This window comes from Chroicocephalus ridibundus, chromosome 1 (assembly GCF_963924245.1).
Source record: "Chroicocephalus ridibundus chromosome 1, bChrRid1.1, whole genome shotgun sequence".
In the NCBI taxonomy this organism is placed as follows: Eukaryota; Metazoa; Chordata; class Aves; order Charadriiformes; family Laridae; genus Chroicocephalus; species Chroicocephalus ridibundus.
This window is the reverse complement of record NC_086284.1, coordinates 169,695,209-169,709,132: the sequence shown is the minus strand read 5'-3', so window position 1 is coordinate 169,709,132 and position 13,924 is coordinate 169,695,209. Positions and strand designations below refer to the sequence as shown.

The following is a 13,924-nucleotide window of genomic DNA, read 5'->3' as shown; positions in this document are numbered from 1 at the left end:
GAGGGCTCCAGAGCTGGACACGGTACTCCAGAGCGGAGTAGAGGGGCAGAATCACCTCCCTGGACCTGCTGGCAACGTATCTTTTGATGCAGCCCAGGATCCAGTTGGCCTTCTGGGGCTGCAAATGCACATTGTCCAGCTTTTCATCCACCAGTACCCCCAAGTCCTTCTCCGCAGGGCTGCTCTCTATGCCTTCATCCCCCAGCCTGTATTGATACTGAGGGTTGCCCCAACCCAGGTGCACTAGGCCTTGTTGAACCTCATGCAGTTAACATGGGCCCATTTCTTGAGCTTCTTAACTCTGTTAAGTTTGGTTAGAGCTGACCAATACATTCAAAGAATACTGTTTGGTGGGAGGCTGTCAGAAAAGCAAAGATATAAATATACAGGGAAAATGGGATTTGGTAAACCTCATTTCTCTAAGAAAGCAGACTAAACATGAAAGATGAGAGAGATTGGAGGGTTGCAGGAAAGCAAGGGACATGGAATTTGTTTTATTTTAAAACGAGGGAACAGCATGTAGATAAAACTTCCGCTACTGCAATAGAAATCCATGATCCCCAAAATTTTTGGCATAGCAGATTGGTGTCAAAACTTCTACTAGACCCTTTTGAAGTTAATGCAAATAAGGTACTTTTCAATATAGTTTTACAGGTTACTTTAGCATGACCTTACAGATCATTAGAGATCCAGAGACAATTCTTGAAAATGATTAATATATGAATGCCATATTCTTGACATTCTCCATATAATCAAAATATTCAGCTACCACTAGGAAGCATATTTTCAATAATAATAGCAAATTAATTCAGTGAACGATGAGAACATTCTATTTCATTTTCTTGTTCTCTTATATTGATACAGCTTTATTAGATTGGTGAGTTATGTGCGCTTCATAGATTTAAACCTTGTATGATGACAGCCATGCATGAGGCCATTTAGCAAACGTAACTAATTACAAAGAGTCTTTGGAAATTCAGTAAATGCTCTCTATTCAGCCTACCTGAAGTTGGAGCTTTGGAGATGAGCCTAAGTGGGACTGATTGACCAAGATCAGGACAAGACTAGGATTTTGGTGGTGACTGTATAGGGTATAACTAATTTTCAAACTCCTATAAATTATATGCATAATTAAATTGTTTTAACACTTAATAAAAATGGAGTACAGTACAAATACATACGCAGTGACATTCCTCCCTTTTTTGAAAGTCAGTTATCTAAGTCTTCATCAGTACACCGTGTTTGATAGCTACTATAATCTAGTATCACTGAAATAGGTCTGCTGTACCATACTACGTTACAGTTTACCTATTCCATCTCTTTTGCAGGTTTTACTGCTCTATGCTTATAATACAAAGCCCGTCAAGATTAGCAACATCAAGATTTTCAGTTCAATGTCTATTTTTTCAGGCCACTTGTGGATTCCGTTGGCTAGGTAAATAATCACTGCCTTTATCCTGTTATTTCATGCCATATTAGAGATCAGTCAACCATTTAGGATGACAGAAAATAAAGTACAAAATACTGAAGAGCTGTAAGTCTTTAAAAGCATACATTTTCGCTTTTCAGAGATTTTTCACTATAAAAACTGTAAGATGTTGTACACAGCGATAAACCCATCCAAACATATGCCTTTTCAGTACATCAGCATTTCAGTTTTGATTCTTAAAGAACTAACACATGCTAATTATATTACACTGTCATAGCAATGTAAGAAAAAACTAGCAAATCTAAGAAGCAATCCCAGCAGTTATTCCCATTCTGTCACTGGATCAGCTGCTTTCTCCATCCCATAATACAACCCTGAGCGTGCAAGAATTTTTCTCAGTTGTAGCACTTCATTTTACATCCTATGGAATTTTTCATTACTTCTTCCTTGCCATTCATTTAGCCCCAGAATTTTTAGGATTGCTGAGCAGGTTGAGTGGAAGCAAGAACGGGCCAAGAAGAATTGCAGCCCCTGTCACCCAGGTTGTCAGCACACCTTGTGCTGCTTGGATGAGAAAATCTTTTCTTAGAGAGGCATGCTTAAACTACTGCTTACCGTTTTTAAGGCAAAAAGCTAATGCATTTCATAATTCCACTTTCTTTAATGGACAACTTTTTGTAAAATTAGGAGATCAGTCTTGAAATGAAAGAAAACGTAGAACTGAAACAATATGTAATAAAGGCTAGGTCAGTTTAAATATAACCTTGAAATAACAAATAATTGTTCTTTTATAACAGCAATAATGAAAAATCTTGTTTTCTTTCAGAATTATTTCTTTACGGGAGCAATTATCTAATCTGAAGCAGCAAGTTGAAATGTTGATGCAAAGTTCTAAAACCTTGTCTTCAGCTTCAGAACCTACACGTTTTCTTGAAGAAAGTGAAATTTTGAAAAGAATTCCTTCAAAAAAACCCCAAATGAATGTTGCAAAAGTACATCTTGATGAAAAAACAGAAGTAAGTAAGAACAGTTCTGCTGTTAAATATGTCTGACAGTCATTTATTCAAGATGCCTTTTTGGGAAATAAATGACGGGTAACTTGGAAGGCAGACATAAAAGATTAAATTTCCCTCACCCCTTTCAAGAAATGTTGAAATATTTTCACTTTTCATTTAATTTTTAACTTTTTCTTTTCCTTATTATTGCTTGTCATTTTACAAAAATATCAGGCATCTTCAACCTTCCACTTGAAAATAAAAGCTACATCTTCAGGTACATAGATTTGAAAATTGGTGCCTAATTTATAGTAATCTACGTCTGAAAATGCTTGGCATAGTGTTAAATTAGCACGGCCATCAACCCTAAAGTGCTTTTTAGAAATCGGTTGCACATCTTCAATGCAAAATGGGCAGCAATGGTTTGTGAAATAAGAACCTTCTAAAAACATTATTGAGAGAAGACTAAAACTGGCAGTGAATTTATTTTCATTTTCTCTACGCCACCTTCCTCTTTTCTTTTTATTAGCAAGGCTGAATACGGCCCGCAACCAACTAACTCCCCCCACATATGCACACACAAAAGAGGTAATTTCAGAATTTTCCATGTGCTCTGTTTGAGATAATGTCATTGGAATAGAATGTTGGCACAGCATAACTGCTGCTTGATAAATGCCAAGGCAAAATAGACGTTTATTTTCAAAGTGGGAGACATTTATCATGTGACAGGATTCTCTTTATATCTATTATATGAAATGATTAATGATGTAGAGGCTGTCATTTTGTCTGATGGATGCTGTGAAACAGCGACAGTTGTGCACGGTGCCATTATTACGAGGCTGTATTTTGACCAGCTTGGAGAACAAATGATGTTTTGGCCAATCACGGTGTTTTCAGGAGGGTAGAGAGCTGTCCGTTAGCGGGTGTTTCTGATTACCTGAAGGGTTTTGCTCAAACTTTCATTAATATATGTCAGTAATTGGAAAAACAATGTTTAGAATACTAATAAGATTAACACGCCGTGTATAAATATCATCTTGTCAGAGTGTTTGTTTAGAACGTCTTCAGTAAACACGTAGCGAAAGTATGCTGGCTCACCTGATTTAATACCTGAGCCGGGGGCAATTTTGCCTCACTAGAAACTGCAAGGTTTGGGCACTTGTGTTTGTCAAGCAAACACAACTATTTGTGTTGCAGAAAATTTATATGCATCAGCTAAGGGTTTTGCTGTGAATTCAACTAGAATAACCTAAAACTTGATTGTTCTGAAAAATTTGGTAAAGCCAAGCCATCTGTTAGCTTATCAGAGGAGACTGATAGCACAGCATTAGTTTTTTTCTTGTTTTATACCATTAGGAAATGGCTAAAAGGTGTTTATCTGAAGTCAAAGCACTGCTGTCTGTTGTTCCAGCCCTGTCCTTGCCATTAACTGAGGTATGCTATTCTCATTAACAGTAAAAATCTGTTTTCTAAAATGAAACAATTGTTCAGTTAAACCGAAACACGGATTATACCACTAAGTGTCTTCCCATTTTTTTCTCATACATTTGTTGGGCTTTCCGTTTGGGTTTTATTTTTTCATCTTTACAAATAAAATACCAATGTGCACGATTACAAACTGTGAATATCTTCACCGTTCATTACAGTATTACATTCACCTTTTTATACATAGAAAAATGTATTAAAAATTAATCTCACTCACAATGGATTCATCTGGTTTATCCGCCATTCTCCGGTCATTGTTTACACAGACTCCAGTGAATTTCCATGATGCAATTGCCAAATGCAATTTCCTTCCCTCTCTGTATTTTTTACAGTTATTCAGGTTTTCCTCTCTTTTCTTTAACTTTCTCTGCCTTGGCCATGACACGTCCTTAGAGTTAGCATGCCATTTTTTGTTGTATCCATCTTGTTACCCAGTTGTAGTCGGTATCCCAGAGAATACCATGGGAATGGGCCCATAGCGTGCAGCGGTAGCGTTCAGTGTTCTCAGACATTCTAGGACAATCAGGAGAGGACTACTGCTGCCAGGGCTCAAGGAAGCCAAGGAATCTCCAAGGAAGATTTTGGAATCCACCGTAACATATCAACTGCCCTATTAATCCTCAAATATCTTGCCTGTAACTGGTCACAATGGAATGACAATGGATAAGGCATCCACTGTACCCTTCTTTTCCAGTCAGGTAGCTCTTCCTACCAGAAGAGCATCACAAGTTTTATCTGGGAACAGTTCGGCTAGGGGCCTGTTATAGAAGAGAGAAGCTGTAAAGCTGTCCAGTGCTTCCTGCAGGCTGGTACCTAGGAGTACATACTTCCCTTTTATACATATTGCACCATTCTTGACACCCCATATTATCATCCTGAAGTTATCCATCCTGAAGGTCTCTCCCAGATGACTCCCAGACCTTCACATCACTCAATCTGGTTTTATCAATGCATCAAAATACACAGACATTAATTTTGCAAAGCTACACTTTTCACAGTCCCACTGAAATACCTTCCACGGCAGAGATTTGACAGATACCTAGGGAAAGGTACAGCTGAGCTTCCTTAGAATCACACAGACCTCCTGGACCTGTTTCAAATTCTCACGAATCTCTCCTCACTTTGCCTGCTTCTTTCTTTGGGTTTATGGTGAAAGTGAGGGAGCTGATTTAGTGGTGTTTTTCCAGTAAGAATATGATGTTAACTGCTCTGTTTTATTCTGGCTAAATGCCACAGCAAGCCAAAATGTTTCAACAGGTGGAACGATGGGCTTTTCATCACAAAGTTTCAGATAGAGACTTCAAACTAAGATCCTATTAGATATGGCAGATTTGGTTGAGCAAGTGAAGCCTAATCCTTCAAGATGCTGAATATCTTCATTCTTCTCCGAAGCCAACAGAACTTGTAGAGTGTTCAGCACTTCATTACATATGCCTATTTCTAAGTAGTATTTCCAAACTTTTAAATAAGCTGTATGTGTGCATTGTCCAGTGGGATGATGCATACCATAGGGTAGTGCATTCCCTTTGTTTTTAAGCATGCGGGAGAAGGCAGCAGATACATTGCTTATATGTAATTTTACATCATTTTTCCCCACCAGACAATTTTTTGTTGCACATCTTCTTATGAATTAATTGGACAAATTCAGTTCTAATTTGTGGTATTTGTTTTCTCATTTTCCAAGCTGCCACGCTTTAACTCCTACCATGTTTCCAGCTTCTCTTCTTTGATCCTCTTTTTGCTGTTCATGTGTCTTATGGTGCTTTTGATTCAGCACTGAATTATATTTCTAAGTGGGAAAAGTGCATTTTTATTGAATTATTCATGTAAAATTATTTGACTGTTCATGTTTTAAGAATAAAAATCGATCAGCTGGCTTGGTTTTAAAGCTATTTAATGAACAGCTATGTTCTTGAGGGAGATGATAAAGTACAGTGTTTGGGAGTTCCATTCTTAAAAGTAAATTTATGAATAAAATAATTGCATTAAAAGTTAACCTCCCTAGATGGCCTGTTCCAAGCTTTTCCTTTAGTTAGTTTTTCTTAATATCTAAATCAGCTGAATAGTTCTCCACGTCCAATGGACACGCAAACCAGTTTATCATTGCCCTCTATTTCACCTTTTACAGTTAACTCAATTCTTTCAACTTCTCATCTTAGGAAAAGCCTTCCAAATTATTAATCATTCTTGCTGCTTTTGTCTGATATCTTTATTTTACCTACAGACAATCAGAAGAAACTTTGTCAGCCAAGAGTGTTCATGGAAATTTCCTCCCCTTAATCCTGCTCTTACTAGTTTCCTGCAAAAGATGTCATTAACCACAAATTTATATTTAGGCAATGAGTATTTCTAACTTATTCACTGGTTGTCGATCAGAAATCTGGCTTTAATATGGAGCTATTTATATATATGTATTTTTTGGTACCTGTAAGCTTAATAAAGTTATTTATTTGTTTGGTTTTTTCCCCCCTGTTTTTTTTCAGATCCCATTTGATGTTACTTTGCAATCAATAGCAAGTTTGGAAGATATGTTTGATCCTGCCAGTGGATGTATAATAATTGAAGAAAGTCTTTTCAACTGGATCATTTCTCTGTTTCACTAAATTCTGTTTTTGCAATAACTTAATCAGTTGCTGAGTGCTATATATTTAGACTTAAGTTCTGGTGTTAATGAAACAACCTCATTTATCACAGCAGGATTTGGCTCCTAATGTGTTTGATAATCTTGATTTTTCGTTTATTTCTAATTATTTAAAAATTAATCGTTTTTAAAATTAAATACATTTTTAGGAATTAAAAGTATTAGAAGTAGTTTCTTAAGAGGATTAAAAATTTGATTTCTTTTTGATCTATAATTGAGTTTGTTAGGGGTTTTCTAGCTTTTACATAATTTCTTATTGTTTAGAAAAGCTGAACGGGACTGTAGCCTTCCAGCACCCGTTAACAGATTCCGCTTTTTCCCTGAAGTTTTATTTTCATCAGCAAGTTTTTAATTGCTTTCACACTTATCAAGAGTTGGTTTTATTTTTGAGGTTGAGAATGTTTTTTTTGGCCTAAAATCATCACTGAGTTTGTTCTTTTACACTTCTATTTGGAAACTAGCATTTCAGACTTCTCTATCGTTTGTTAAAAAAAAAACACATCAGAGGTTGTTGAGGGTAAAAATGATCATTCAGACGTCTCCATAATTTCAAAGCATTTGTCTGAAAAAAAGCCAATTTAGAAAATAAAGTGGTACTATATAGAACAATTTTGGACATAATTCTAAAATGCTAACAAACCCCCTCTGCTTATGTTATCAATGTTGTAAATATTATCTTAAAGCGCTGAAGAAATCCTAATGAGTCCTAACAACAGCCACCTGAGGAAACATGCGTGCCCAGTGTTAGAGATGGGGAATTTGACAGGAAAAAGTGAGTTAGTTGAACAAGGCCACACTGGAGAGTGCAGTAAGATTCAGGACTGTGAGCTTGCGGCCCTTTGGCTTTGCTCACACCACAAGGCCAGGCACTTCTTCGCTAGTTACAATAATTTGTTTGCGAAAAACAGCAAAAACCCCAGGACGTTTGGGCAGGAGCTTGTCCTGCTTGAGACTTGTCCTGTCACTAGCCATGCTTCTGTGTCATCGTGAAAATTCAGGACTCGGAGTTACTATTCCTGGCTTCGGTTTCTGTGAAAAATAAACAACTGGGTTGAAACGCCAGCCCCTTTTCCTTCAGTCAGGCTCTCACTGTGCTCTAGCCCAGTGATAGAACAATCAAATATTTTGAGCTCTTTGGAAATCGCAGATTTACCTCGGTTTGTGCTTTTCAGAGAAATGTTACCTGGTTTACCAGTGAAGTTTATTTTACAGAGGCAGAGAGAGAGGTAAAAGATTCAGCATAATGAGTATCTTAAATGTGTTCAGTAACAGGAAGAAATGGGTTTTGGCTTTCTGCTATTTTTCTTTATTCCTATAAAAGAAAGAAGACCGGATGTATTTGTGTTATGTGTAGCTTTTTCAAAGTTGTGCTATTTTTTATTTTGTGTAGCCTTTTCTGTAATGCTCTAAGTAGTAGGAAAATCAGAAGGACTCATTTTTCTTTTACATGGAACAAGTAGAAAATTGCAGCTTTTTTTTGGAAAAACTATTCAGTCTTTCCCTATGCTTTGTAAAAAGTATAAAAAACCTTTCTTTTTCTTTTTGGAGTCACCTTGAGGATTATCATAGGACTTTTGTGCAGCTTAATTAATATTTGTAAAACCCTCTGTAGCATCAGGTGAAAATGGAAGTAAAGTTCTATTACAGGTGAGGTGTTTCTTCAGTGCTGCCAGTCTGGACCTTGTTATAATTCCTATACTTAAAAGAGAAATACCAAACAAAATGCTTTGCGTGTGAATTTAAAATACATTACACTTTCTAAGGCATTTTTGTTGCAACAAAAATATTATCCTACTACGTCCTTTAACACAGCACTGTAAAATAATAATGTCGACCTCACCGTATCCATAGCAGCAGATTTTACTCATAAACAGACCGTTAAATATTCAGTGCAGGCTTCAGAAGAAAACACTGGAGAAAACATTTTTCTTTTAGCATATAATTAAACTCTTTAGTTAAAATCTGCTTGTAAAGAAGAAAGCTCATATCTAAACGTCTCCAGTAATTGCACAGAAAAAAAGTATAAGGCTAATTGCAAAGTAAATTGCTTCTTGTTTTACGCATTATCATAGTTTGGGTGGGTTTTTCCTTACCATTGAATGCAGACTAAAGCTTTCAATACGTGAGACTAGAATAAATTTGTGTCAGCACCATGCTCAATTAAGTTTCTGTAGAATACTTGCCTGTGCCACTGTCTCCAAAATTAAAAAGGAAGCGGGGAAGGGCACCTTCTTTGATTTCACAGTCTGAAGTGTAAGGGAGGGCCCTCCAGCTATGTCAAAGTCTGCTCTGTCACCTGCCCCTGCAACACCGCACAAGGGCTACTTACTGCCTTGACAGCTTTGAACCACTGGCACGTTCACCAAGTCTCTTCAAATTTTAACTGAAATATTTCTCCATTCCACATCTGTGAAAGGAACGGGTAGTATTTCCCTATCTGGTAAGTTGTGTGATGGGGCAAAAGGGGAGAGTGTGCAAGCGAGTGTGCACTGTGGGGACAAACTGAAACGACTGTGAACTGAACGACAATTTATATTCCGTGCATCCCCTGGACGAGGGATAAGAAGGATCCTACAGGGAACTAAAGAATAGTAAAAACAGTTTGGGTTTGTTTTGGATTTTTTTTTTTAGTTCCTTTGGTATTGTCTGTTCTGTGAACTGAATAAAGTAAGCATCCTGAGAACAAAAACAATTTCTGGTCCTGTAATTAATAACTGCATCAACAAGATTGTGCTAGGGCTCAAATTGAAATTGAACAGGGAGCTTAACAATGACAGGTCTGAGTGGGTTTTGGAATACTTCATTTTTCAAATACTGTTTCAATATAGTTTTAAGTTATGTTGCTGCCTTGACAGAGAGTTGTATATTCAAGGCATCGACAGGGTTTGTCTCATGCCTACAAATATATAGCAACTTGAAATTATTTCTGGTTAAATTAATTTTATGATGTGGAAATTAGTAATTTCACACAGATTTATTCAATTGTATGTGACTGGTTTTTAAATTCCACTACAGCCCCAACTCATGCTCATATTTTGTTTGGATTAAGTATTTATCCATTTTTTGGATGACATCAATCTAACAAAATAATCGTAGTAATTAGCCTCGCTGTGCCTCAGTTTCTTTATCTGAAGATAACAGTAATCCCCTCATCAGTGAGGGATTTGACGTTTTCTGCATCAACATTTGGAAAATATTTTCAGATCCTTGAATGAAAGAGGCAGGGAATTTAAGTTATTATTCAATTGAGACATGATGTAAAAGGGATAGTCATTTGTTTCCAAATCCATTTTCAGTGAAATACAGGAAGAAAGATTTTTAAAAAGAATAATGATGGAACTGGAATTAATTGTTGGAATTACAGGCTAATATGCTGAACTAATTAAGCCAGCAAAGAGTTCCATTTATGTTTGCCAAAGATTTTCTTTGAGTTAAAGATACTGAGTACATCATCAAATGAGAGAAGTGAAAATATGAAGCATAGGTTAATCTTTAAAATAGAGTGGGTGAAAGGGTCCAGAGGCAAGTGCTGAAGTCAAATATTTACCACTGCAATTTAATTTTCCACTTTGAAACCCCAGAGATAATTAGAATTATTCTCATTTGTCTCTCATGTCAGCATGATTTAGGATTCTACTTAATGTGCAAAGAAAAAAAAAGTACGTGCTGAAGCAAATTACACCAACAATCTCAGTGTCACACAGTGGAAAACCAGAATATGTGACATAAGAAATCATCACAAGGGGATGGATCTGGCTCTATAGTCTGTCCGGGCCGTTCTCAGGACAGCTGTGTGGAAGGCGAAGCTCTGTAAAGCGGCAGTGCACCTTCAGGGCTGGCTTACCTCCTGGGCAGACATCCAGAATTGAAAAGAACATTTCATCGGACCCCAAAAATTAACAACATCCTAGGCAAAGCTCCTTGCTTCCTGGCAGTCTTGTGTTCTCCTCCCCAAGGCCTGGGGGTCGACATAGGAATCTCTAATGTGATTTTTCCAAAAGTGCTCTCATGGCCGCTCTGCGACGCGCGAGCAGAATGAGGTCTGTGCTTCATACTTCGCACCTTACTTCATTCCCCACGGATACTGGCATTGTATAGCTGGAAGATGGCATAGCTATAGGAAAAAAATGAGCATTCTGTTTATGCTATAAAATTACTGGATACATTTCATTATCATACATGTATATAACTATTAGCTCTGTTACGTTCTTATCAGCCCACTACCAAGTGGAATGATACCAACTACTTCAAAACTGCTTTAAAGGACAATTACAACCGTGAAGAAATCCATGTGTTTTTTTCCCCCCAGCTTCCTGACTGGTCTTATGCCCCAGGAATTCTGTGGCTTATCCTTCAGGACTTAGTGTCACTGCTGTTACCTTGAAAACCTCGTTTATGGGCAAAGAGGAAATGCAACTTGTATTTAAAGCCAAACATTTATTTCCAGTGTAACTGAAATCTTAGCCTAATCTAAGAATCATTATTAATCCAGGTCTAATTATTATGGGAAAAGAAAGAATACTTCAACACAGAAAAAGTTTAATAATAGTAATAATACAGTTAAAATTATTATACAGTTATAATTTTAAACTGTTACTATTTTTACCCCCCTTCACCCGTGTCATGCTCACGCTTCTACTGCTCCCCTGGGCCTGAAGGGCAGTGGTGTCACGATGGGGTGTGTGTGAGGAGCTGCTAGAGCAAGTCATCACATCTGGAGCCACGGGCCAGGAAGGATACGATGATGTTCTCTTCTCCCTCTGTTGATGTCATCTTCTTCCTCACTCTAGGATCAATTTGGAGTAATTTTTATATGTTTAACACACTTTTACACCTTGCTCCTTCTTCATGGGTTTGCAGTTCCATGGTACATCTAAATTCAATGTATGTGGTGGTTTACATATGTTAGGTAATTGGGTTTAGTTCTCTTTGTTTACCATGAAAACAGGTTTTGTCCAACAGGAGGCCTGTGAGTCTTTAACTGACAGTAACTTGTTTGTAGCTATGGGGTCTCCAGCACCAGGGAGACCTGGTGACCCATCTCTTCTCATCCCATCCCATGCCCATACTCCTCTGCTGCGTCCTGAGCCTCAGCTTCTCAAGGCCTCCGCTGTCCTGCCCAGGCTGCATTTCTCTACACTACATCATTAGATTAGATAGATAGATAGATAGATAGATAGATAGATAGATAGATAGATAGAATCTCGATATAGATACCTCAGTTGTGATTTTTTCTCAGTGGTAGGCAATTGGTTGGCCTTTTTAATCCATTTTAAAATCTGAATGTGCCTGCAGCAAAAAGCTTGATGAAAGGAGTGCACCCTGCCCTTGGAAGATATAAGTTCCTCATTTCCTGGTGAAGGGAAATCCTTGGTCAGATGCTGTATATTTGGCTGAGATTTCCAGAGATTTCCCAGTTCTCCTTATCTGGAAAGCTCTGTGAAGAGGATTTCCCTTCTACCTGCAAGGCAGTTTCCCTCCAAACCTGATCCATCTATCCCAGATGTCAGGGAACTTTCCCGGGAGACTCTTCTACAGCCTTGCACAATTGCTTGGAGAGCCCTGCCTTGCTCAGGCGGCCCCCATCCTTTTCCGGGGTAGCACCGCTCCGCTGTAAAAACTGAGCTTCTTGCTGCCATCCTTTCCCAAGAGATGATACACCAAGATGTCCTGGTGGTTTCTTATAAACACCAGGAAGAAACACAGTGCAGTCACTGGCATAAAAAAGCGCAAACAAAGGTCCTAGCAGCAGGAAAAACTGATTTAATTGAGGGGGTGTCACAGAACGAAGCAAAAAATGCTGGTTGTGTTTACTTAAGAAAAACAAAAATTTCTAATTGCTGAGCTTTGAGGCTTCAGGGCTTGGAAGGCAGGTACTCACCTACCTGTCTGTAAACACAGTTACACTATACGGTGAGGAGATAAAGAAAAAAAGCCAGCAGATATTGTTACAGGCAAGAAAAAGCTCAGTATTGATCTTCTCTGTATTGAAGATCTGCAGAACAGAATAACGAGTATTGGCCTTAGAAGTGAAACATGGTTGGCTTAAAAGCAAATTAGGACAATGAAGTGGAGTGGGGGTAGGAGACTTGTAGGAATGCTGTAAGTCCCCTGATGCTCAGATAGCTGAAAAGACAGATGATAGATGATATGACTAATGATTGGTTAATGAGGATGAATAGATGCAATAAAGGCATGATCCTCATTGCTGTAGGGAAGTAATAACGGCATTTTGTGCAACAATGACATGAGTTTCTTTCCTGAGTTCACTTATACAGATTAGAGCTAAAACAAACGTGGAAAGTCAAAACTCCCATTGCCAAAGGAAAGTGAACAGGGCATTTCAGATCTACCAATTCTGAGGGCCATATTCAAGGTAAAGGCTCACTTGAAACCAGAGTTCTACAGAAACACTTAGTTTTGCTACAGTTTTCTTGTCTAATATCCTTTTAAAGACAATCTTTTACTATATAATTTTCTACTTAGGTTTAGAAAGCAGAGACAGTGAAAGTACATATTACTTTTGAAGAAAGGTTAGCTTTTGTGTTACCAGATGAAAAACAAAACGAAATAAAATAAAATCCCTCCGACAAAACTTAGCACGACTAGAATAAGAGCTATATTCTAAGTCAGGATACAGACGCAATGATTTTCTGTTATTTGATCAGTTACTGGAAGTAAACATAAAGCATGTCGGGCTACAAACAGGTATGTTGTGAACATAATTAAGAACAGCCTTGAGTTGGCAGGTACAAGAACTTCTCAGCATGTATTTACTACTTTTATTTATGACGATCTGTCACCAAGATGTCCCAGTGAAAAGTAAGGACCGGGCTGTGCTGGATGCTCTTTACTCAGTACTGAAAACGCACCCTTTCCTCCAAGTTTACAAGGCGGCAGATGCCGGAGCGGTATCCCCCGAAGCCGGCCCATGGGGTAGAGCGGGACGTTATGTCTCAACGCGCGGCGGGCTCCAGCTTCCCTTAGCAGCCTCCGTGGGGCGGCTCCGCGCTGGTCAGTGACCCGCCACCATCCCCAACGGATTCCGCCTCCACACAGAGCCCGGACCGGGCCGGCTCCTCCAGCCCCGCCACGGCCCGACACTACGGGACGCCCTCGGGCCGGGCCTCACGCGGCCGCGCGGCCAAGGCCAGGCCTCCGCAAAGGCCCCGGGTGCCGCCTCAGCGCTGGGAACGGACCCAACGCTGGGGGCTGTGCGCGCGGGCGCCCGGCCTCCCCTTGGCCCCTTGCGGGCCACCGTAGCCGCCGGGGGAGGCGGTGGAGGGAGCGCGCGCGGGGGCTGTTGGGACGGGCTGTTAAGTTGGATGCGGCGCGGAAAGTCGGGCCGCGAGAGAGGCGCTCATTGGCCGGGAG

The 13,924-nt window shown here is 39.1% G+C and overlaps 1 protein-coding gene and 1 long non-coding RNA gene across 2 annotated transcripts in view; one reads left to right on the top strand and one right to left on the bottom strand.

Moving 5' to 3' along the window:
- The window catches only part of CFAP54 (cilia and flagella associated protein 54), a 112,578-nt gene extending 104,603 nt beyond the window's left edge, over nt 1-7,975 (top strand). The window contains exons 66-69 of the mRNA XM_063322755.1: nt 1,329-1,435; nt 2,256-2,445; nt 3,781-3,858; nt 6,393-7,975. Of these exons, the coding sequence (XP_063178825.1) occupies nt 1,329-1,435; nt 2,256-2,445; nt 3,781-3,858; nt 6,393-6,512 (495 nt within the window). The 3' untranslated portion in view covers nt 6,513-7,975. The remainder of the gene's footprint in view (nt 1-1,328; nt 1,436-2,255; nt 2,446-3,780; nt 3,859-6,392) is intronic.
- Nucleotides 7,976-10,202: 2,227 nt separating this feature from the next.
- On the bottom strand, nt 10,203-13,842 carry LOC134510007 (uncharacterized). The gene is made up of 3 exons (XR_010069461.1): nt 13,423-13,842; nt 11,182-11,336; nt 10,203-10,664 (listed from the first exon to the last, which is right to left on the bottom strand). It is a non-coding gene; the product is annotated as an uncharacterized LOC134510007 (long non-coding RNA).
- Between the last annotated feature and the right edge of the window lie 82 nt (nt 13,843-13,924).